Here is a 25,564-nt window from a genome sequence, read left to right as displayed (position 1 = left end):
AAGCAAACGACCTTGTGAAGATGATGGCGGAAGTGAGTAAGATTGTGTCAATATCCACAGTGAAACGAGTACTGCATCAACATGGGTTGAAAGGTCACTCTGCCACGATGAAGCCATTACTCCAAAATAAACATAAGAAAGCCAGATTAATGTTTTCAAATGCACACAGGATCAAATACCTTAATTTTTGGAGACCTGTCATGTTGTCTGATGAAGCCAAAATTTACTTTTCGGGCATAATGACCATCGTTACGTTTGGTGGAAAAATGGAGAAGCTTGGAAGCCTAAGAACACCATCCCAACTGTGAAACACGGTGGTGGGAGCATCATATTGTGGGGTTGTTTTGCTGCATCAGGGACTGTTGCACTTCACAAAATAGATCTCATCATGAGAAAAGAAGATTATGTGACAATACTAAAGCAACATCTCAAGACATCAGCCAGGAAGTTAAAGCTTGGGCGGAAATGAGTCTTCCAAATGGACAATGACCAGAATCATACTGCCAAAATGGTAACAAAGTGGCTTAAGGATAACAAAGTCAATGTTTTGGAGCAGCCATCACAAAGCCCTGATCTCAATCCTATTGAAAATGTATGGGCAAAGCTGAAGAGGCCCATGCAAGCAAGGCGACCTACAATCCTGGATCAGATACACAAGTTTTGTGAGGAGGAATGGGCCCAAATTCCAACCAACTATTGTTAGAAGCTTGTGCAAGGATATCCCAAACGTTTCACCCAAGTCATTCAGTTTAAGGGCAGTGGTACCAAATACTAATGAAATGTATGTAAACTTTTGACTTTGCCGCTGAATGGCGCTATTGCTGCCTGCTCAGTCCTCCTCATGTGACCCCCAGCTGCAGCTGCTGCTAACATCCGGTGATGTCACGTCAACTTCCGGACTGTGGAAGTCACAGCGCAGTTTTAAGCATGTGCTTGTGAGGCTATGCCAATGAAAGCAGACGAGACGTGGAAAGCTTCTACAGCACGCTGCATGATCCTGTGCTGTGACAAGCGGTAAATCACTGCCCACATGCCAGTCAATCAGAGGGAGTGCGTGAGACTGGGTCGCGCCTCGGCGATGTAATGCCAACTTCCAGAGTCCGGAAGTTGACGTGACATCACCAAATGTCAGCAGCCGCCGCAACCGGGGGGTCATGTGATCGGGACTGAGCAAGCTGTGATATTGCCGCTTAAAGGCAAATATGTCAACATAAGGTATTTGCAAAAATACTTACTTGAAAGGTTTAAATCAATGTGCACAATGTACATTGTATTGGACCACCTCTTTAAGTGTAGTCATGAACAACATCAATATGATGAAACTAGTGTTCCTGATGACTGCCCAAAAGAAAGGAAAAACAGGAACTACCTCTGCTGCAGAGGATAAGTTAATCAAACCTCAGAAATCACAAATTGACAGCTCCTCAGATAACAGCTCTCATAGATGATGTACAGACATCTAGTACAAATACATCTCAATATCTACTGTCCAAATTAGACTGCAAAAAGCAGGCGAAAAGCAGGTGTTTATGGTCAAATTATCAAATCACTGCAAAGATGCCACTACTGAAGACTGGAAACAGGTAGAGACTTGGTTTGACCAAGCAACAAGAGGACTGGATGTTAGATCTATGAAAATCTGTATTGTGGTCTGATAAGTAACAAAATTGTGGTACCAACTTCCACGTGTTTGTGAGATGCAGAAGAGGTGAGCATGGAGGCAGAGGTGTGAAGGTGCTTTGCAGGTGACACCATTGACAATTTATTCCAAATTAAAAGCACACATGGCTTGCTGGGACGGAGGCTGCATCAGATGACAATCACCCACAGTCATCCGACCTCAAAACAACTGAGTGGTTTGGGATACGTGGGATGCAGAGTGAAGGCAAAACCGCCAACAAGTGCTTAGCACCACGGGGAACTTTTTCAAGACTGTTGGACCTAGTCCAGGTGATGACCTGATGAATCTGCTCTAGAAAACACCAAGGTATAATGCTGTCATCAGAGTGAAAAAGGGGTAACTTGGAGGAATCTAAAGGTACCATCACACATAACGATATCGTTAACGATATTGTTGCTTTTGGTGACGTTGCAACGATATCGTTAAGGAAATCACTATGTGTGACAGCGACCAACGATCAGGCCCCTGCTGGGAGATCGTTGGTCGCTGAGGAAAGTCCAGAACTTTATTTCGTCGCTGGGCTCCCTGCTGACATCGCTGGATCGGCGTGTGTGACACCGATCCAGCGATGTCTTCACTGGTAACCAGGGTAAACATCGGGTAACTAAGCGCAGGGCCGCGCTTAGTAACCCGATGTTTACCCTGGTTACCATCCTAAAAGTAAAAAAAACAAACACTACATACTTACCTACCGCTGTCTGTCCCCGGCGCTCTGCTCTGCACTCCTCCTGTACTGGCTGTGAGCGTCGGTCAGCCGGAAAGCAGAGTGGTGACGTCACCCCTCTGCTTTCCGGCCGCTGTGCTCACAGCCAGTACAGGAGGAGTGCAGAGAAGCACAGCGCCGGGGACAGACAGCGGTAGGTAAGTATGTAGTGTTTGTTTTTTTTACTTTTAGGATGGTAACCAGGGTAAACATCGGGTTACTAAGCGCGGCCCTGCGCTTAGTTACCCGATGTTTACCGGCATCGTTGGTCGCTGGAGAGCTGTCTGTGTGACAGCTCTCCAGCGACCAAACAGCGACGCTGCAGCGATCCGGATCGTTGTCTGTATCGCTGCAGCGTCGCTTAATGTGAAGGGGCCTTAAGGTTTAACGCATTTTCTGGTTTGTTTCGCACTACCTTGTTTGCATATGTGCACTTTTGTGGTTTTGCTGCCGTCAGTCTGAATCTACAATGTACACATTCCAGTAAGAACAAGGAAAACTTTTAAATGACTTTATCAGTAAAGTTTTGTCAACGCCAAATACAAGGAAGTATCAAAAACAAAAACAGCTTTGTTTAACGTAACATGCCAAAAAAAGACAAAAACTGCTGTGTCAAAATCACTATAAAAATGTGCACCAAGTTCATGTAAAAAAGCACTAAAAATACAATGAAAAAAAAAACCCCAAGTGGTAATTTACCTAATAGAAAATATGCAACATCAAAATCTTACCAAATATTTATCGTGGGAACATAGCTTTAGGGTTTGTTCACATATGGTATTTTTGCCACTTTTTTACCCACGTTTTTCTCAAGGCTAAAAAATGCTGCAGTTTACAGTACCAACAATATAAATGAGATTTGTGAAATCTCATGCACTTGCTGCTTATTTTTTCCTTGATTTTATACAACAGTACTCTTTTTCAAATTTCCAGCCGGATTTTTTGCAACGTTTTTCATCCATTCAAATAAATAGGGAAAAACCAGCACCACTAGAAACCTTACTCCAGCTTTGTCTCATTTTACGAGCGATCACCAGCACCACTAGAAGCATTACTCCAGCCTTATCCCATTTCACGAGCGATCACCAGCACCACTAGAAGTATTACTCCAGCCATGTCTCATTTCACGAGCGATCACCAGCACCACTAGAAACCTTACTCCAGCTTTGTCTCATTTTACGAGCGATCACCAGCACCACTAGAAGCATTACTCCAGCCTTATCCCATTTCACGAGCGATCACTAGCACCACTAGAAGCATTACTCCAGCCTTGTCTCATTTCACGAGCGTTCACCAGCACCACTAGAAGCATTACTCCAGCCTTGTCTCATTTCACGAGCGTTCACCAGCACCACTAGAAGCATTACTCCAGCCTTGTCTCATTTCACGAGCTATGACCAGCACCACTAGAAACATTACTCTAGCCATGTCTCATTGCACATGAGCAATCACCAGCACCACTAGAAGCATTACTCCAACCTTGTCTCATTTCATGAGCGATCACCAGCACCACTAGAAGCATTACTCCAGCCTTGTCTAATTTCATGAGCTATCACAAGCACCACTAGAAACATTACTCCAGCCATGTCTCATTGCACATGAGCGATCGCCAGCACCACCAGAAGCATTACTCCAGCCATGTCTCATTTCACGAGCGATCACCAGCACCACTAGAAACATTACTCCAGCTTTGTCTCATTTTATGAGCGATCACCAGCACCACTAGAAGCATTACTCCAGCCTTATCTCATTTCACGAGCGATCACCAGCACCACTAGAAGCATTACTCCAGCCTTGTCTCATTTCACGAGCGATCACCAGCACCACTAGAAGCATTACTCCAGCCTTGTCTTATTTCACGAGCTATCACCAGCACCACTAGAAACATTACTCCAGCTATGTCTCATTGCACATGAGTGATCACCAGCACCACTAGAAGCATTACTCCAGCCTTGTCTCATTGCACATGAGCGATCATCAAGACTACTAGAAGTATTACTCCAGCCTTGTCTAATTTCATGAGCGATCACCCACACCACTAGAAGCATTACTCCAGCCTTGTCTAATTTCATGAACAATCACCCACACCACTAGAAGCATTGTTCTGGGCATTTCTCATTGTACATTGTTCTCCTGTACATTTCTAGTTTTGATCCTTTGTGTTGATCATACAAGTATGAGATACGTCTGTGTAGCTCTACATATGTAATTGCTGGCACTCATTCACGCACTGCTGGATTTTGTCCATCTGTCCACACTTGTTCCACAATTCACTTGTATTTTGTGAATAAGTAATTTAAACCAAAACAAATCTAGACTTGTAGAGCAACGAAACACAAGATGCATAGTTTTTCTTTTTTGCTTAACTCTTGCATTGGTGCTTGACGCTGGTAGAGCTTCATGGGAATTGTAGATTAGTGCCGGAAAGTGAAGAGCTTTTTATCAGAAAGCTACTGCAGCTCCCACCTGTGCTGTTAGGGTTCATGTACACGAGCAGATAACATTTTTAACACAGAACTTTGCGATCGTAATTCATGTTTAGCAAACATTGCCAGATAAGTGTCCTGAATGAACTGGTTGAATAGCAATCGTTACATTTTACATCGTGCACTTTGTTCACACAGACAGATACCGATTTGGATTCAAAGCTACAACAACTGAATAAATATGGGGGGATAAGGACTTGGGAAAACAAAATATTACAGTATAAAACCTTTTATTGGGCAATGTGTTTCAAAGGCGAAGTGCCTCCTTCCTTCCTATAGATGCACAACCTGTCCAGGCGTTGTGTCTATAGATGCACAACCTGTCCGAGCGTTGTGTCTATAGATGCAGAACCTGTCTGAGTGTTGTGTCTATAGATGCACAACCTGTCCGGGTGTTGTTTCTATAAATGCACAACCTGTCCGGGCGTTGTGTCTATAAATGCACAACCTGTCCAGGCGTTGTGTCTATAGATGCACAACCTGTCCAGGCGTTCTGTCTATAGATGCACAACCTGTCCGAGCGTTGTGTCTATAGATGCACAACCTGTCCGAGCATTGTGTCTATAGATGCACAACCCATCCGAGTGTTGTGTCTATAGATGCACAACCTGTCCGAGCATTGTGTCTATAAATGCACAACCTGTCCAGGCGTTGTGTCTATAAATGCACAACCTGTCCAGGCATTGTGTCTATAGATGCACAACCTGTCCAGGTGTTGTGTCTATAGATGCACAACCTGTCCAGGTGTTGTGTCTATAGATGCACAACCTGTCCGAGCGTTGTGTCTATAGATGCACAACCTGTCCGAGCATTGTGTCTATAGATGCACAACCCATCCGAGTGTTGTGTCTATAGATGCACAACCTGTCCGAGCATTGTGTCTATAAATGCACAACCTGTCCAGGCGTTGTGTCTATAGATGCAGAACCTGTCTGAGTGTTGGGTCTATAGATGCACAACCTGTCCGGGGGTTGTTTCTATAAATGCACTACCTGTCCGGGCGTTGTCTATAGATGTACAACCTGTCCAGGCGTTGTCTATAGACACACAACCTTTCCGAGCGTTGTGTCTATAGATGCAGAACCTGTCTGAGCGTTGTGTCTATAGATGCACAACCTGTCCAGGTGTTGTTTCTATGAATGCAAAACCTGTCCAGGCGTTGTGTCTATAGATGCACAAGCTGTCCAGGCGTTGTGTCTATAGATGCACAACCTGTCCGAGCGTTGTGTCTATAGATGCAGAACCTGTCTGAGCGTTGTGTCTATAGATGCACAACCTCTCCGGGTGTTGTTTCTATAAATGCACAACCTGTCCGGGCGTTGTGTCTATAGGTGCACAACCTGTCCGAGTCAGCAAAAACCCTCTCACAGATATTGTCTAGTACACACTTAGAGGAACGCTGATGTTTTGTTTGCTTTTTCTCACAGTTCCCTATTTAGGACATGAATCTCTACTTCTCTTATATGTCGGTCAAATCATTGAATAAGCAAACAATCTCCGTTTCCATTACACAATTTTCAAAGGTTGAACTAGAATTTTTTCTCTCACCTAAAACATTTTCACGCACGATGAATGAGCATTTTTTGGACTCATCGTTCAGTTCCTCAATCCATTCGCATTACATGGTTATTGTGAACGATGGGTCGCTAGCGTTACAATCTGATAGATTACCGGCCAGCGTACATGGGTCTTTAGTGTATGGTAGAGATATAAATGCTAAAGAATTATGGTCTGTACATCATCTAATTTATGTCCCACTAGTTTTGAATATTTTACCAAAATTGTATTTAGTCACTGGAACGCTCTTTGGGAAAACGGCAGATACAAATACCGTAATACACGTTCTCAGTATGATCGATGTTTCATGGAGTAAATCTCTTCCCCTTTCATTGACTCTCATGCTACACTTCACACACTAACGATAAGTGTCCGCATTTTCATCAGTGATCATGAGATGATGGTGCTGCCATTTATCAGTAACCCTGAGTGGAGGTGAGTGAGTGACTGACGAGACTCATCTCCTCTTGAAGTGTCCTGCACAGTTGGTGTGACTTCAACAACTTTGTGCATCCCAAATTAAGGATGTTGTATTCTTTGTATTAACCCTTTATAGAGTTGAGGCCCCTTGATTGCAGTAGTGACAAGAGCAAGGCTTTAATCCATGTTGCATTCTGTGATAGGGATTGACCTGCAATCTTTTTTTTTTTTTTTTTGCTGATAAGTGAGGGTACCTGGGTCAGATCACCACTAATCACACTCTTTTGGCCTATCCTAAGGACACGTTATGTTTTTTAATTAATCATGCAGGCAGATGTTTTGTCCCTTTAATTAGTTGGGTGCTCTGGACTCATTACGCCGTAGGCTCTTAAGCTAATGTAAGAATGTTCATGTTACACGCTCGATAATAAGGGGATGAATAATTCACTGTCTCCATCCCGCCACCCTGGACAAAACCAATGCAATGGTGTAAGGTAATGTTCCCGTCCCAGGAGTAGAATGCAGGATAGTAATCTCATGTCCACGCGGGAAGCCCATTATACAGGCGGCCTGGGCTCCAGGGATCCCTGCTCCCCTCAAGAATAACTTAGCTGACTGTCAGCACAGACTCCCACTTTTACTTGCCACAATGTCCCCTCCATCTGCTACACAGCGAAGATGACTAAAAAACGAGAAGATGGCTCCCCTGGGAAGGATTCACGTCCTTGTTGAGGCTTTTCCTTTTGCTTGCTTTTTCGTGACCTCTAGTTTGTGATAACACTGGGGACATCTGTCCAAACTCTGGCTGACTTCCTAGTTGTAAGTCATCTGTGCGACAAGTGTATAAATCAATGGAAGTGTATAAATCAATGGAAATGGCATCTCCGCCGAGTAATGTTAAAGTGGTTTCCTGATTTTAGGATAATATAACTTATAACACCTTTACAATAAGTTCTGCAACTTTCTTTTATCATTTTCATTTTTTGAATTCTTTACGGTTTTGAAATCCCTATTTTTGTAAGAAAGCGCGACCACAACTAATTGCATCAAGATATTGGAAACTTTGTTGCCCAGTACTCTTGGACAGAGTCGTACTTAGCTTATACCGATGTATACATCATCAAGTCTCTTCTGTTCTGATACTTTGTATCAGTTTGAAGTCCAGATTGAAGATTGCGCACACTGGATACAATTTTAGGCAGGGTTCCATCCGTAAAATTTTCGCTTTTTCATCTATATATGGTGCTCCGTCCGTGTGTCCGTTTGGAGGACATCAACAAATAAAAAATGATACAAGGCCAAATTAATTGTCTTATGTAATTATTGCAATGGATCTGCTAAAAAATGGATGCCATACCAATGGTGAGAATATGCCTCTTTTTTTAGGGAAATATTGGGTTTAAAGGGGTGTGGGGGAGTATGATCCCCCCCAAAAAGCCCCAAATCAGAGTAGAGCAGCGACGGTCGCATGTAAGATCTGATGCGTCAGATGAAAGGAAACAAATCCACAGAAAACAATAAGAACAGTAAGAAATATCGGAGCAGGATGACTACTTGTGTAATATTTGTAATACGGGATGTTTCATTATTTGACGCCCGTTGGGCCGGGTTTTTGTTGGATTTGGGGAGTTTATTGTTTTCCTGTCATTGATGCCGTTTGACTTCACTGAGATTCATTTGAGATCATTGATTTTGAAGGACGGATGAAGAGTTGAACAAATTCTTTTCGCTTTGTCTTGTAGGTTCTCAAGACCAGCACCAATGTTTCTTGACGATTCCTTTAGAAAATGGGGAAGAATCAGGGAATTTTTGCCACCTTTTGGAATTAAAGGACAAGGTAAATATATGTGATATAGCGATTAAAATGTGCATGATCAACATTGGGAGGATGATGAATCAATGATTTGGTAGATTTTTTAAGTTCACATCGGTTAAAACGGTGGACCGGGGAAAACATGTTATCCCCTAACCTCAGGGGGGCCGAACGTTCGGACCTGCTTCGATCGGTAGTACAGAGAATATATTTTTCGACTTTTATCCGGCGCCGCTCTATAAGGCTGCCAGAAAAATCAGAGCGCAGCACTTGGCAGCCCCATGGAGAATGGATGGAGCGGGAAATAAGCATGCACACTACCGCACCTTCCTAATGAAGATAAAACTGTCCCTAAATTGGTGAGAGTCCCAGTGGTTGGACCCCTACCAATCAACAAGTCGTCATATGGATTGGTGATAACTTGTCTTTAACAAACAACCCCTTTAAGGGTGCAAAGTTGGCTTAATAATGAGCTGCTGAATTAGTATTAGGGTGTTCTGGATCTTACTAAGGGAGGCCTCTAAACAAATTTTCCCAATCGAGCTGATCAAGTAGCTGATTTGCATAATTGTGGTCACATGCCAACTAGACTCTCATCCGCTTTTCTCAATGTTTTATTGAGAAATCTAGTCGGCATGTGACCAAAAGTTTGTAAATCGCATACTTGCTATCACATAACAACCCACTTGAATACAGTGAAATCGTGGCAGCGTGCACAAAGTACAAACTAATTTAGCTGTACCCCGAGAGTGCCGAAATTCAATAACATTTCTCTGACATAAAATAATGTGATGTAGCAGTGCTCAGAATGCTGAGTAGTGTATAACCCCGCCCACTCCTCTGATTGGTAGCTTCCAGTATACACTGTCAGCAAGCTGCGAATCCATGGTGGGGGCAGGGTTACACAGAATAGTTGGACTTCCTGGCAAGCAACACCTAGTGATAATCTCCTGCTGATAAAACACTAATTGTATTGAAAACTACAGCAAGCTATTGAGCAAGTGACACAATCCTGGAATCAGGTCTCTGCCCCAATATTGTTCCGCTCTCAGATTAAATAGCAAAAACCTACTCACAAATTCCCTTTAAAACCCAGTGTTAAAGGACAAATCTAATGGAAATTAATTTTTGGTTAGCAAGCCAGTCATATCCATCATTGAGACCTTTGTTGCCCTTGAGAAGGAGTTGACTCCTAGCCCGGCTGTTGCTCTTGTAGCCTCATGTGATGTCTTTATAGGTCTCAGCACTAAGAATGATGATTTGTATGGGGATATTATGGATAAATATTATATATCTTATTGCTGATCATTTTCTGCTTTTAGACAGGTCATTTACTGTTATGGCTGATCAGAAATGAGTGAACAGAAAGACCAATTTATTCCTTATCTTGGCCGACTTTCTCTTTGATAATGGAAACTTCAGATCATTGTGATTATTAGGGATCTGAAATTGATAATTGTTTATTTTCTGCCGTTACATAAGTGACGTCGTCCTCAGTAGGTTTATGATGTTCCTCAATAACAGGAACCACCACCTGTTGCTGATAACTTTATATACCATAAGTACGTTCACCGTTGTCACCACATCGAATTGTAGAGCTGACCTCACGCCGTTTCCAAAGACATTTGGACTATTTCTGAACTTATCTGTTACTCGGCCCTTGTTGCGGTTTGACTTGTGACCTGTTCTCCTTCCATGGCTCCATTCTTGTTCCTGGAACTGCCTTGAGTCTTGCCCTTGTCCCATCTCCGCCATTATCAAGTGATTGCTGCTACTATCTATATCATCACTTCACTGGTTCTTAATCCCAGGAGCAACCACCAATTCCTGACGACTGTAAGAAGTTGAGAATTGGGGAAACTTATGACTCAGTTAAAAGCTTATTCAAGAAGATTTCTTTGCGCCGTCCAGAGGGTTTACATACCGTAAGATCTCATGCCTTCTCACTGCAGCCAGAGTACCAAAGGTTCACATTTAGGAGAAGTATCAAACAAGTCAAAACCCAAGAGTATATTATAACGTTAATACAAAGAACTTTCCTTAACTTGGAAACAACTCATTGAGTGGTGTCCATTCTGGGTAAGCTAAGAAAATTTCTTTGTGCCATCTAGAGGGTCTACAACATCTCCACTCTTAACAGGTCTTCTGTCTCCTTACTGCATTCTGAGTACCAAAGATTCACATTTAGAAGAACTATCAAAAAAATCTAAACCAAAGAGTATATTGTACCGTTAGTACGAAGAACATTCTCTAACTTGGAAACATCTCATTGAGTGGTGTCCATTCTGGGTAAGCTAAGAAAATTTCTTTGTGCCATCTAGAGGGTCTACAACATCTCCACTCTTAACAGGTCTTCTGTCTCCTTACTGCATTCTGAGTACCAAAGATTCACATTTAGAAGAACTATCAAAAAAATCTAAACCAAAGAGTATATTGTACCATTAGTATGAAGAACAGAACTCTAACTTGGAAACATCTCATTGAGTGGTGTCCGTTCTGGTTGGCACCTGCCAGTTAGTTACCTCTGATGGTCTCGTAAAGACGGTATTTCTTCTTGCTTGCAGCTCGACCCTTAAGGCGATGTGCTTGATATGTCAGTTTTATTTAACCAGTGGAGAGGTGATACCACTAAATGTAGACTTTCTTCACGAACCAGATGCTCTTTCATCACTTGACTGAATTGTAGTATAAATGATTTAGCACGTTTCCGTCTGCAGATTGACCTCCTCAGCAAGTTAAACCCACTACAAGTTTTCTATATGCAAGAAAAAAAAAAGAAAAAAGAGTTGCCCCATTCCCCGGCTCATGCTACCTGATCTCTTTGCTCATGGTGACATGGCTATTCTTTCACTGGGTCACCCTGGGTGAGCCGCATTTGTTTACCTGTAGTGTAGCCAAGCGGAACAGACCTCACAATCCGAACCTTCTTCATGCTGGTGGCCGTAGACAGATCACATGCACACACATGGAAACCTTACCTGGCAGAGTTGTAACGACATTCGTCATCCATCAAGAACACAACATTGGCAGTGATAGAAGCAATGGATGGGACCAGGTTGTTACATTGTACCAGAGGCAGATACACCATTTTTGCAACCTGTGGAGTTGGGACCCTAAGAGATTTAGAGGGCCACTTCCACCTCCAAAGCAAGTTGAGTTCTACATTATGATGAGCTATTGAACTTCAAAGGGCCCATATATTGTTCTTGCTCAGGGACCTTCTTCTGTCTGAGTCCATTCTTGCATTGTACAATTAGATTCTACAAGAGGAACGGTCCAAGATACTCAATGAACAATCTCATCAGTCCCTCCATTATAATGCTAACGAGACAACACTCATTAGATGAACGTCAGCTAACCGCAGTTGACCATCTAATGTAGGGGTGTCTGAATTCTCCTTCATTTACACATATGGAAAAGCAGAATTGGACTGTTGGATGTCAATGTGCTGATTCTTAATTCTCATGGGAGATAAGCCATCACCAGAGCTTACACGTATAAATGATTTGGGAGTAGTAGCACAGTTGCTTGAATAATAACTACCTATGGTGTGTTAACGCAAAGTCCTAAGTTTATGATGGAAATTAGCTTCTCTTCAATTGTGTTCACTTTAAAGGGGTTGCCTTAATATCTTATCTTACTAAAATGGGAAAAATTGCAAACTGTTTGTAAAAACAACCCAAGACTTCTGCCATCAGGATGGGAGAGCTCGCAATTCGAGTTTATGGTCCAGGCATGCCACCGGCCGGACCTGTCAATATTCACAAGAACACAACCCCAAATCAAGCAGGAACCCGTAGGGTAGAGGAGCAGTGTGCTCCTGATGTTAGGAACACAAGACAACCCCTCTAATGGTGCCCACCAGCAAGTTAACGTCTATAGAGACTAGCCAGTGGATCCTTTGATGTCTTTCAAACAAGGATTTGGATTGGTTAGAATTTTTTTTCTTTGCAGAGACTGATGGTATTACAACCAAAATGCATTCGATGTTCTATAGCTTTAAAAAAAATAAAAATATTGCTGAAAAATTGGTGAAAAATTGTCAAGTGTAAACTCTGCTTGAGGTCCTAAGATATGTGTCCCGGAGTCTATTAAGTTCTTTTATCTATATTGAAGCAACTCGTGACTGATGTTATTGAGAGGGGATCTCAGATATGTCTGTTCGGCAGATGTTGCAGGTAACAGTTTTATTAAAGGAAACTGGTTTGATTTTTCTTAAAGATTCAGAAGAATCTGTTCTGGAGACGTCTTCAAGTGCATCATTCAGAACACAACTTCCTCTCGTAAACCCTCTTCTCTTGGCTGTATGTTCTTCATTAAGTGCAAGTGGCCCATCCAGCTGAATTTAATATTGCACTTTCCTTGGCTGGGAGAAAAGAAAGAACACATTTATGAGGGTGAATAATGAGGTTCTGGTTATGTGAGCCTGGATTCTGAGAACAGAGGCGAAGATTAGGTACAGAACGTGGTGGAATTTTATTAGTTTTAGACCCAACACATGGCGACCGCCAGGTGCGTTGTGTGCTCCATATTGCTATTCTACCTACAGTATGTGCCTCTGCAAGAAGTCAGATGAATGCAAATGGATTTTATTTTGTCATTGACCATGGAGATACATAGTTCTGCATAGGTGCTGTAGATGGGAAAAAAATGAAAATTTCTAAACAATACTGCTGCATTCTATAATACTACCTTTATTTTATACCTTAATCCTACCTTTATTGTAAATTTTTATTGGAGTTAAAAAAGAAAATTATTTGCCTGGATCAGATTTTTGCCTCTGATTTCAAAGGATATGAGGCCTAAAAAATGTGGGGAGACTACCAACATAGAAGTATAAAAATGTTTAAAGATTTATTGATAATGATTTGCATCAAATGAATGTCATAAAGGAAAAACGGCGACACATACCATAGGGGAAGGTCATACTGGTAATGTCTACAAAGGATAACATATGAGAAATTATAGCCAAAAAAGAGGGGCATTAATTAGATTGTGCTTCTGATAACATTTCAAAAATGGGAAAAACTACAAGTTCTAAGTGTACACCCATTGTAAGGGCACGTTCACATGTTCAGTGTTTGGTCAGTATTTTACATCAGTATTTGTAAGCCAAAAAATGCAGAAGTGGTGACGTGTTTCCATTATATTTTTCCTCTGATTATTCCACTCTCGATTTTGGCTTGCAAATACTGATGTAAAATACTGACCAAATACTGAACGTGTGAATGTGGCCTAAGGGAGGAAACTGGACACAAAGGAAAATCTCATCCGAGAAATATTGCAGGAGTTCAATAGTGTAACTAGAACTGATCAGTGATTGTAATATAATAAAAGTAGATCTGCCAAAGTGAAAAAAAAAGAAATCTCATTCCAATTTTTTTCAGAACTTTGGAGAGCTTTGTGAGAGAGATAAGTTTATATTGTATTCTGTAATGGATGGGAAACCGGTGTAATGACTGGCACAGCACGGAGGTATGGGTGTAACGGCTGGAGAGGAATATGATTGTGGTGCTGCATTCAGGATAAATTGGAGAGGGGAGAGGTTAGTGAGAGGGTAACCGAATAGTAGAGACTTGCTCATTGTCTTAAGGATTCCTTGAGTTGTATTTGAAAGTGTAGTGAAGGCTCTTTTCCACAGAAGACAGGTGTGGAGCGCTTCTTACCCCTGCAGCAAATAGCTGACATACTAGAACAATTTATTGCAATCCTTTTTAGGTTGAGGAAAAAAAAAAACACACCAGGCTGTAGCTGGGCATGAAATACTGAAGATCTTGTCGATCTTCTCCCTTTGCTCTCGTTCTGTGCTGCTGTAATGTCGTGTAATTACCCTGACCGGATTTCCTGAATAATAGCGCAGACAAACAGCATTGACATTTCCAGTCCACATGGAGCCTTACAACCCGTCTGTCTCGCTGCCAAACTTCTGCTCAACTGCTGCCATTCATGTCGGCTTTAACATTTCCGAAATGTCTCACATGAAGTTAGAAACAATTAGCTCTTGTTTGCCATTTCCAGCGAGGGCTGAATGTAATTACCGTTACATTTTTCTGCTGGTTTGTGCCGTCCACATTGCATGCGGGGATGAACAATGCTGCGGTTGGGCTGCCTCTCTGCTGATGTGCGTGCCACTGAGGCCTCATTCTTCACCGGCCAACGTGTAAGAATCTGCCGCGCACGTGTCTGCGGCTTCTCTGCTGCTCAACACTGGGGACTTGTTGTCACTGATGTGCCATATAGTGCACAGTATGGGTGCAAAATGAGGACAGGCATATAATGTGTGGATGGTAGGATGACATAACAGGGACCGCATTCACCACACTGCGGCAAATGGTTGTAAAACTCCGTGATCAGCCAACCAGAAAATCACCAGTTACAGAAAGGATGGTCTTTATGGGATAACCACTTTACAGGGGTCGTTTCTACTACTTACAAAGTAATTGTAAAAACTAGCAAACTGCATTTTACGTCTAATTAAAAATCCTCTCCATTCTCATCTTAGGCTACCAGCCACCACTGCAGTCCATCTATCAGTAGTGGCCGGTCTCCTGTGCTCTCCTGAAGAAAGCAGTTTATGCAACACCTTTAACAGGATTGTCTGACCTTAGGCTACACATCTGAACTCAGTCTTGTGACTACAGGCTTGGGAATCCTCACAGCATGCATACTGAACGCTGCAAAGAGCAGGCAGTCTCGTGACCACACGTATGCTATTTGCATACTTCCGGCCACATTCCAACTAGACGTGCCCGGCCTTGCTGGATATAGTTGTAACGAGCGAGGCCATGCACGTCTAGTCTGCACGTGACCGCACACTTTCAGTCAAATTCCTGAATCACAGCGTGTAGTTCGTGTGATGTGAGGACTCACAAGTCTGCAGTCACATAAAGTAACTGCAGACTAGTAGCTGAAGACCAGACAACCCTTTTAATGTACTCTTACAGATTATCACTATGGTACAAACACTTAAACTGGCTTGCTTGTTGGCCGTTTCCAGTCTTCAACAACTATTCGCTACAATTCATGAAGTAGAAACTGACTCGAAAAGAAAAAAAAAAACAGCATCAAAGTTGATAGCTATTATATTTTGACATTTCTAGACTATATATAGAGCCAATTTGCTAAAATCTGACCTCTGCAAGTAAATATTTAGCGGAGGCTTTTTTTAATCCCCAAACAGCTTTACACATAAATCTTAGAGTTGCAGACAGTCTGCGGGTGGAAGTTGCTCTATTCTAAAAAGAAAAATGCCTGCACCCCAGCCCAATCAGAAAAGTAAGTTCAGGGCTGCAGGAGCATCCCTGGGGCTGACTGTTTTCCCTGTGGCTGACTGTTTTCCCTGTGGCTGACTGTTTTCCCTGTGGCTGACTGTTTTCCCTGTGGCTGACTGTTTTCCCTGTGGCTGACTGTTTTCCCTGTGGCTGACTGTTTTCCCTGTGGCTGACTGTTTTCCCTGTGGCTGACTGTTTTCCCTGTGGCTGACTGTTTTCCCTGTGGCTTCTCCCGGTGTGGGTCATATCTTCTGGAATTCCTACCAGTCTCGATGTCATCTGTATTATATTGTTCTGCTCGACTTTCCTTTGTTTTTGTTGCACTGATTCATGGCAGATGTGGCATAGATTTGTGCCGTGAGTCACAATGGGCCCCTCTACCATAGTCATGTTTAAAATTAGACGTCTCCCTCAGAAGCCGGAGAGGCTCCTCCGTGGCATGCCTTACATGTTGTCAGAAGAATATTGGATTTCATGATGTAGTATGGCGGCTCACAACAAAGCGCAGATGCCTCCAGTTACACCTCTGGTTGGAGATTGAACTGCCAAAGACTTCTCCAAAGAACCTTCGCAGGCACTCAGCCCAGTTTAGTGAACTGGTAACTGCTGAATTATTAATCTTTCTGGAAGTTATGAAGTTGGGAAATCAGATAAATAATAATAACTACAGTAAAAGTAAAGCCGTTCTAGGGTCAGTCGATTGCAGCTAACCTGCTTGTTGATGGTTTCCCTGATGCGATAACATTTTTTTCTACAGGAACGTTAAGGGTCGGATGTTGTGGATTTTTTCCAGTGATTTCAGAAAATATTAATAAACCTCTAAAATGGGAAAAAAAAGAGTAAAGTTAACTGTTGCCACAGGTTGCAGACCCCAACTCTATAGGATTAAGGTCTGAGGATTCTGACGGCCACGGCAGCAAGGAAAACTCTTTTTTATCCTCCTGGAAACTGTTCAAGCCTTGTGGCTTGGCGCCTTGCTCTGCTAAGTGGTCTTCTGCCATAGGGTAAGCCTCTTGCTTGAAGGGTTTGACTTTGTCGGCCAAAATGCTTTGTTAAAGGAGTTGTCCAGGCTTGTAATCCATTCTCTGGTGTCGGCGACGAGTGTGATTTACATACATGCGGTCACTTGCTGACTAGACGTGCAACTGAATTGAGCGTGGCCAGACACGTCTAGTAGGAATGCCCCTGGAACTTTGCAAATCACATATTTGCAATCACATGGCCGCCTGCTCCCAGCGCCGACATCAGAGAATCCTGACAGCTTGCATTGTGCACGCTGTGAGGATTCACATGTCTGCAGTCACACAGAGTGACTACAAATGTGAACCCTGGACAACTCAACTGTACAAACGCCTGCCCAATGGGTATCATAAAACTCGAGATGTGCCACAAAAACATTTCACAACATTACTCCACTTTTATCCAGTCTTAACTGTTGACACCTGTTGCATTGTTGCATGCCCTAGTTGATCTTAGTCGATAAATGCGTGGGAACTTTCAGACTGCACTCAAATGACATCTGAGCGCAGTCTGATTTTCACTGAGTGATAAAATGGAGAAGACGGAGAAAAGAAATGTTATTTTCCATCTTCTCACCCGAGAGAATCGGATCACATTAAACTGAGCCTCTGATTGGAGCTTGATCAAAGTGTGAGTTGCATAATTGATCTGATTTTCTTGGTTGATAAAAAATACGCTTACGGACACCCAGACATAGTAGAAAGGGGCCACTAAGGGCATATAAAGAGACTAAAATGCAAAATTTCCAATTGCCAAGGGTTGTGTGCAGGAGAAAAAAAAATATCTCTTGGCAATTGGATTCATAACTGAGGGTCTGGTTGCTGCAGTGGGAATTCGGAGCTGACACCGCTACGTCATAACTGGGGCTATCTTAGAATTAGAAGTCTGCTGGGGTGATGCCTGAAGTGGGTATGAAACTGATACCCACTGCTCTCAATCTTGGGAATCTGGGCATTATAGCCAGAAATCCCCAGATCTTGATTGTAGGGAGAATTCTTCCCTCCCGCAGGTCTGCCCTCTGGATGATTGACAGGTGCATGCTAATGACAGTGGACGGACACTGCAGCCTTTATAGCTACATGGGAATAGAGCGAAGCGAGGAGCACGAAGCTGAGACTGACAGCTCCACCGCGTCATCCAGCTACGTAGGGGCCCAGCTTATGGCTCTATACTCTGCCGGAGGGCGGACGAATGAGAGATGGGTATTTCCCTATTGAGGACGCCTATAAAGCTCGTGAATTCTCAGCCAACAGGATAAAAATGGTAAAAAATATTGAAATGATTAAATGGTTTCTGATATAATGGCTGATTCATCAGAGCGGCAGGAAGGATTGCACTGATGAATCCTGCCTGACTGCAACTACATCATAGGGCAGGATGGTCAATGAATGTAATATCCTGCCAGGTTTTTCCATAGCCGCTCTGGCTAAATATTCCATTATAAGTCACCATCTCTGGGGCCTATTTCACATCTGTCTATGGTTTCTGCATCACCAATGTGTGACTCCAGCTCATCTGCGCCGTCTACCGGAGTCTACGGTAGTCTAAATCGCACAACATATCTCATCAGAGGCGGCAGCTCTTTTAAAATATAGTGTTCAGTTTTGGTCTCCGGTGTATAAAAAAGACAAAGCTGCACAAGAGCGGGTGCAGAGAAGAGCGACGAACTACTAAGGGACTGGATGAACTGCAGGACAATGGCAGCTCATCAGACTCGGGGTTATTCAGTTTGGAAAAATTGAGTTTTAAAGGCGATTTTATTACCATGCATAGAGAGATCGGTATAATAATCTTTTTACACCTCTAGGCTAAGTTCACATTTGCGTTCAGGGCTTTGCGGAGGGCTGCGCACGTCCTCAGTTAAGCCCCGCCTACTTCCGCATACTTCTGCATGCGTCCTGCGTACCTATCTTTAACATCGGGGATGCGGCCTTTTGACACGCTCGCCGTCTGCACATGTGGAGTTGGGGCAATTAGCATCTGCCTCGTGGTGTATTCTCCTTCCTCTGGATCAGCCTGTTAGGTTATAGGTTGGACTCGATGGATTTACGTCTATTGTAGATGTACCTGGTTGTGTTCTGGAATCGGGGTTTACTCTCCTGTCAGTTGTTTTAAGTTCAGTACAAATATTAATCTTGGCGTTCCAGTTAGTCGGTGCAGGAATGCTCATTAACTTTACAGTTTCTGCATCATGTCTAAAAAGACAATATTAATGTGATTTATTTGGCAGCCTCTCCAGCACTTTGCAGCTTTGTGTCATGGCCTCTCTTCCCTTGGAGACTTCCTAGACGCTGAGTCACATCCCTCAGTATACGCTTCTAATGGAAAGTGACGATAAAGGGACATGACGTCTTTACACCTTGATCCACTAAATTCCCCACCATAAGAGCATTGGAGAGATTAAAGGCAACCTGTCACCAGGCTTTTGCTATGTAATCTTCATAATGTGAAACCAGAGAGCAAGGGATGTGTCACTTGCTCAGCAATTTGATGTGGTTTCAATACAATCAGTGTTTAATCAGCAGGAGATTATCACTGCAGGACTAGGTGTCACATGCACACCAGTCCAGCTAATCTGTGTAACCATCCCCCGTCACTCATTGGCAGCTTCCTGTGTACACTGAACATTGCCAGCCAATCGGTGTTGTGGGCGGGGTTATACACACCTGAGCATTCAAAGCACTGCTAGGTCTGCAGCCGAGAGAACGGATTCTATCCAAACTGCACCAAGCAACCCACTGGAATCAAGGTCTCCTTTCTTACATTATGTTGCCCTGAAATGAGTAGCCAAAACTTGGTGACAGATATGCTTTAAAGGAACAATAAGGCCGCGTTCACACGTAGCTTAAATGCTGCATTGTTTCGGCTCCTTTTTATCTGCAGGTGTTGTACCATAAAATGCAATAACTATCTTCTGAATATTGTGTTTTTCAATTTATTTTATGCATTTCTCATGCAGAATCAAAGCTACTTTCTTAATGCTTTTTTTGTAGAAAAATATTTCATTCTGTGCGTTGTTTTTTTTTACATCCATTATTTTCAGGCTCCCATGGAAGACTATAGAGAAAAATTAAAAAATCAAAATTCTACAGTGTTATCAGACGCATAGTGGGCACGATCACATTTAATATGCTCGGACAGCGAAATGCAGCAGATTTTCTGCACAAAAAAAAAATGCAACAAAGGAACATGGTGGAAAGCTGCAAATAAATAACGGCAAACATCAGATCGTATTTGCTCACACAGATTCTGCAGCATTTTCTGCATGTTCCCAAAACTGTCTTGTAGAAATCCTGCACAAATCTTATCATCTTTCTCTTTTTGATCTACTTCCATTTTCATTTGCGGATAGGGTGCAGGGATTTACAATCTTGTCCTAATGTGCCATTACAGACAGGATAGAGGGGGGAGGCTCCTGCTGCAGACAGTTGTCTTACAGCCAATCAAAAGATTGCGGCTCAGAGATTTCTTTATATAATTCTTCATTTTAGTTGTAAAATTAATTCAAAGCAGGAGATAAAGAGAGAAGATTTTTATTGAATTTTTTTCGGCATTTTTCCATGTAAGATTTCTTTTGATATAAAGCGTACAAGACAGAAACTGTGTATTTATAACGACTGTCTGAGATTTGATAGGAATCAGATAATCATTGCCCCCCTCCCCCACACAATATATCTGGGTGCGGATGCCATATCCATAGTGTCATGTTTGCTGACCCTTCGTGGCCATCCTCGTGACGATGACTGCATTGCTTATGTAACGCTCCTGCTGGTAAAAGGCGTTCCTTTTATTATTTTTTTTTTTTAAATGCGAGTTTCCCATAAACAGACGACGTGGAATTAAGGCTGTTTGTTCAGGAATGTGTTTATAATCCAGGGGAATTTATAAGGGGTTTTAGATCTAAATGGAAAAAAAAAAAAAATCAGACTTCAAGAGATAACCGCAGGCAAACCTGGCCCAAAGAGCTGACGATCTGCGCAGATGTAGAAAGACCCTGCTGATATTTCATCTCAGATTATTCTACTGAAACTTCTTCTTTTCTTGCTACTTCTGCTCCATCTCTTAACGTCACATTACATTCTTTCTATTGTACAGAGAACTTAATCAAAGCAATCTTGTCTGCTACAAAAGAATACCGCCTGACGCCGGCTCTGGACAGGTACAGTATCGTCACGCTTGTTCTTCATGGCAAACATTTGTTTTGTTACTGGAATATTCTAATCCTACACAAATAATTAATTAAAGAAAAAGTTATTCCTTATATTGAGAAAAAGTTCTGCAAAATTCTAAAACTTTTTTTTTCTTCATTTGCTGTTTATTAGTGGAAATATATATTACTCGTATTAATGGGGTTATCCTGCTCATCTCACTTATCAGGAGGTGAGAGGCGCTAATAACCTGACATCTGGAGGTCGCTTACAAGGTATTGTAAGTAATAATAGAACAAGTACATTATTAAAGGGAATCTGAGAGCACCAGGATGTAAGGGCAGAGAGCCTGATTCCAACGATATATCACGTACTAGGCTGTGTTGCTGTTTCAATAAGAGAATGGTTTTATTGGCAGGATATTATCACTACAGGACTAGGCGCCTTGTACCTACTAGTCCAACCACACCCCCAGCACTGATTGGTCGGCTTTCTGTCAATCTACACTGTACACAGAAAGCTTCTAAATAGGGGTTTGGGCGGAGTTACACAAAGAAAGCTGCCAATCAGGATATTAATACTACAGGACTAGGTGCCTTGTGCATATTAGTCCAGCCACACCCCCAGCACTGATTGGTCAGTTTTCTGTCAATATACACTGTACACAGAAAGCTCCCAAATAGGGGTGTGGGTGGAGTTATACAAAGAAAGCTGCCAATCAGTAGTGTGGGCGGGGTTATACACAGCTCAGCATTCCGAGCACTGCAGAGAAAACCCCAGGTTTCTGTGTACACTGTATATTGACAGAAAGCTGCTAATCAGTGTTGGGGAACGGTTGGACTAGGAGGCATGAGACACCTAGTCCTGTAGTGATAATGTCCTGCCTATAAAACACTGATCTCATTGAAACAGAAATCACAGGCTAGTAAGTGACACATCACTGGAATCAGGGTCTCAACTCTTATATTTTGCTGCTGGCAGATTATATATAAACAAAATTGCTGACAAATTCCCATTAAGACCTGATAAGTGGCAATCACCTAATGTGGAAGTGAAAGATGCTGGATAATCCTGATAAATCTGTGTTGAGCATGGGCAGTGTATGAGAGCTCTGTATAACCACGCCAAACACCATTGATTGGCGGCTTTCTGTGTCTTCTGTGCATAGGCAGAAAGCTGCCAATCAATGGTGGGCACGGGGTTATCCAATTTCCTTGCTATAAGTCACTGGACAAGTTTGGAAATATTGTGTGCATTTTTGTAATGGTGAAGGTCTGTAATAATGATATTTATGAGTCAGAGTGATGCTGCAGACTATTACACATTCCTCTAACACAGGGACGGTATTATTAATGGGTCCCACTTATCACGTGACTCCCCACCAACGTGAGTCATCCATAATTCACTAATTATATCAGGAGTGTCGTAATATATGGGGCAGTCATCTTATAATGCACATTCATTGCTTAGACTTCTTACACAAAACTCATTTTTGGCCTGAGAAAACATCTGATCGCACTCGGACCAATGTTATTCTATGGGACCGTGAACATGTCTGATTTTTTCCTCTGGCGAAGCTGGTCCTGGGGAAAAAAGAAATCGCAGCGTGCATGATTTGCATGCAATATTTGGATCACATTCTGCCATGCAAGTCAATGAGTGCATGGAAAACATCGGACTGCACTCGGATGACATCTGAATGCAGTGCGATTTACACGGACTGACACAATGGAGAAGATGGAGATCAGAGTGTGATTTGCATAATCTCGTATTCTCTCGGATCAGAGAATAAAGGCTCAGGTGACTCTAGCCATAAAGCCAGATCACTATGGGCCAATTTTTAAAGGGCCAGTGACTGACAGGTCTCTCTCTATGCGCACACTCAGGGAGAGACCAATCAATCCAGGGCAGGAAAAAGCCACCGTGGAGTCACCTGTCTGACTAGTCTCCAGTGTTTGGCCCTGGGGACTCGTTGTTCTAACCGTCCATTGGCAATCATGGATTAATGATGGGTTACCAAGACAGCCGGTGGTCTCCTGAAGACCCCCGTGCCTGTCATCACAGTACTGCTATGAAAAGCCAACCCATGGCTGGTGTTCATAGGAGACCGTGATTATTACCATACACAGCAATACTATCATAGCCCAAGCCATGTGATGATCACAGATACTAGTCCCCAAAGGGGGCTACAAGATACAGTAAAAAAATAAAAAAAATTAAAGATAAGATGGAAAAATACAAATATATAAGTTTCAATTCTCCTTTTTTCAGCTATTAAAAATAAATAAAGGAGAAAGAAAAATGTCACATATGCGGTATCTTCATCTCCAAAAAAATTGCCATGTCGGGAAGGGGTTAACTTCTTAAAATATGTAATGAGCAATTTTTCCATTATTCACTGTGAGATCTTTAGGCCATGTTTTTTTTTTATATCCGTGTCTTACTGTATGAACCTGGTCCTTATTTCTGCTTTTCCTTAGCCTGAACTGTCGGCGATGCATCATCGTGGGGAATGGAGGGGTCCTCGCCAACAAATCTCTGGGGTCTAAAATTGACGAGTACGAGGTTGTGGTTCGGTAAGTCCTCGGTACGACCATATACATTCAGATTCACGCTCCACATCGGTCACGACTCCGGATTTCTCTCTGTCTTAGATTAAATTCTGCGCCGGTCAAAGGGTTTGAAAAGGACGTCGGGAGTAAAACAACGCTGAGAATCACATATCCCGAAGGAGCCATTCAGAAACTTGAACAATACGAGAAAGATTCGCTCTTCGTCCTGGCAGGATTCAAGTGGCAAGACTTCAAGTGGCTGAAATACATTGTTTACAAGGAGAAAGTGGTGAGTTCTGCGCCGCAGCGAGGATCATTTATGGGACCACGTGTCTGACCGCCGCGCACAGAACACGCTGAGTTACTGCCAATTACCAGCCCAGGGTTTCCACCTATCAAGAGGGTAGAGGTGTCCTTCTCATGGGTTTCCATTCTCCCATAAACTACAATGAATATAATAGCACTCATGCATGGCCCTTTTTTTTTTCTTTTTTTATGGTTTAGCCCTCATGCATGGCCCAGTTTTTGGGTATAGCACTCGTTGCTGGCCCAGTTTTTAGGTATAGCACTCGTGCATGGCCCAGTTTTTCAGTTTAGCACTAGTGATGAGCGAGTATACTCGTTGCTCGGGTGATCTCCGAATATTTATGACTGCTTCGGAGATTTAGTTTTTGTTGCCGCAGCTGCATGATTTACAGCTACTAGCCAGCCTGAGTACATGTGGGGGTTGCCTGGTTGCTAGGGAATCCCCACATATAATCAAACTGTCTAACAGTCACAAATCATGCAGCTTCTGCGACTAAAGCTAAATCTCTGAACACTAACAAATACTCGGAGATCACCCGAGCAACGAGTATACTCGCTCATCACTATTTAGCACTCATTGCTGGTCCAGTTTTCCGGTTTAGCCCTAATGCATGGCCCAGTTGTTTGGTTTAGCGTTCATGCATGGTCCAGTTTTTTCAGTTTAGCGCTCATGCATAGTCCAGTTTTTCAATTTAGCGCTCATGTATGGTCCAGTTTTCGGTTTAGCACTCATGCATGGTCCAGTTTTTCAATTTAGCACTCGTTCCTGGCCCAGTTTTTCAGTTTAGCACTCATGCATGATCCAGTTTTTCAGTTTAGAACTCATGAATGGTTCAGTTTTTCTGTTTAGCACTCATGAATGGTTCAGTTTTTCGGTTTAGCACTCATACATGGTCCAGTTTTTCGGTTTAGCTGTCATACATGGTCCAGTTTTTCGGTTTAGCACTCATACATGGTCCAGTTTTTCGTTTTAGCTGTCATACATGGTCCAGTTTTTCGGTTTAGCTGTCATACATGGTCCAGTTTTTCGGTTTAGCTCTCATACATGGTCCAGTTTTTCGGTTTAGCTCTCATACATGGTCCAGTTTTTCGGTTTAGCCCTCATACATGGTCCAGTTTTTCGGTTTAGCACTCATACATGGTCCAGTTTTTCGGTTTAGCACTCATACATGGTCCAGTTTTTCGGTTTAGCTGTCATACATGGTCCAGTTTTTCGGTTTAGCTCTCATACATGGTCCAGTTTTTCGGTTTAGCACTCATACATGGTCCAGTATAACGGTTTAGCTGTCACACATGGTCCAGTTTTTCGGTTTAGCACTCATACATGGTCCAGTATAACGGTTTAGCTCTCATACATGGTCCAGTTTTTCGGTTTAGCTCTCATACATGGTCCAGTTTTTCGGTTTAGCTCTCATACATGGTCCAGTTTTTCGGTTTAGCACTCATACATGGTCCAGTTTTTCGGTTTAGCACTCATACATGGTCCAGTTTTTCGGTTTAGCACTCATACATGGTCCAGTTTTTCGGTTTAGCTCTCATACATGGTCCAGTATAACGGTTTAGCTGTCACACATGGTCCAGTTTTTCGGTTTAGCACTCATACATGG

The 25,564-nt window shown here is 42.7% G+C and overlaps 1 protein-coding gene across 13 annotated transcripts in view; it reads left to right on the top strand.

The window, feature by feature from the left end:
- The window catches only part of ST3GAL3 (ST3 beta-galactoside alpha-2,3-sialyltransferase 3), a 285,569-nt gene that overhangs the window by 234,851 nt on the left and 25,154 nt on the right, over positions 1–25,564 (top strand). For 12 of the 13 annotated variants that reach the window (XM_069738046.1, XM_069738038.1, XM_069738036.1 and 9 more), the window contains 4 exons: positions 8,590–8,684; positions 21,047–21,110; positions 23,580–23,675; positions 23,754–23,940. In XM_069738046.1, the coding sequence (XP_069594147.1) occupies positions 8,590–8,684; positions 21,047–21,110; positions 23,580–23,675; positions 23,754–23,940 (442 nt within the window). Of the gene's footprint in view, positions 1–8,589; positions 8,685–21,046; positions 21,111–23,579; positions 23,680–23,753; positions 23,941–25,564 lie in introns of those variants that run through there. The other variant, XM_069738049.1, reaches the window with a different exon arrangement.

The sequence above is a fragment of the Ranitomeya imitator genome, chromosome 8 (genome assembly GCF_032444005.1).
Source record: "Ranitomeya imitator isolate aRanImi1 chromosome 8, aRanImi1.pri, whole genome shotgun sequence".
Lineage (NCBI taxonomy): Eukaryota > Metazoa > Chordata > Amphibia > Anura > Dendrobatidae > Ranitomeya > Ranitomeya imitator.
Note: the sequence above shows the minus strand (reverse complement) of the source record. Positions and strands in the feature narration are given on the sequence as shown.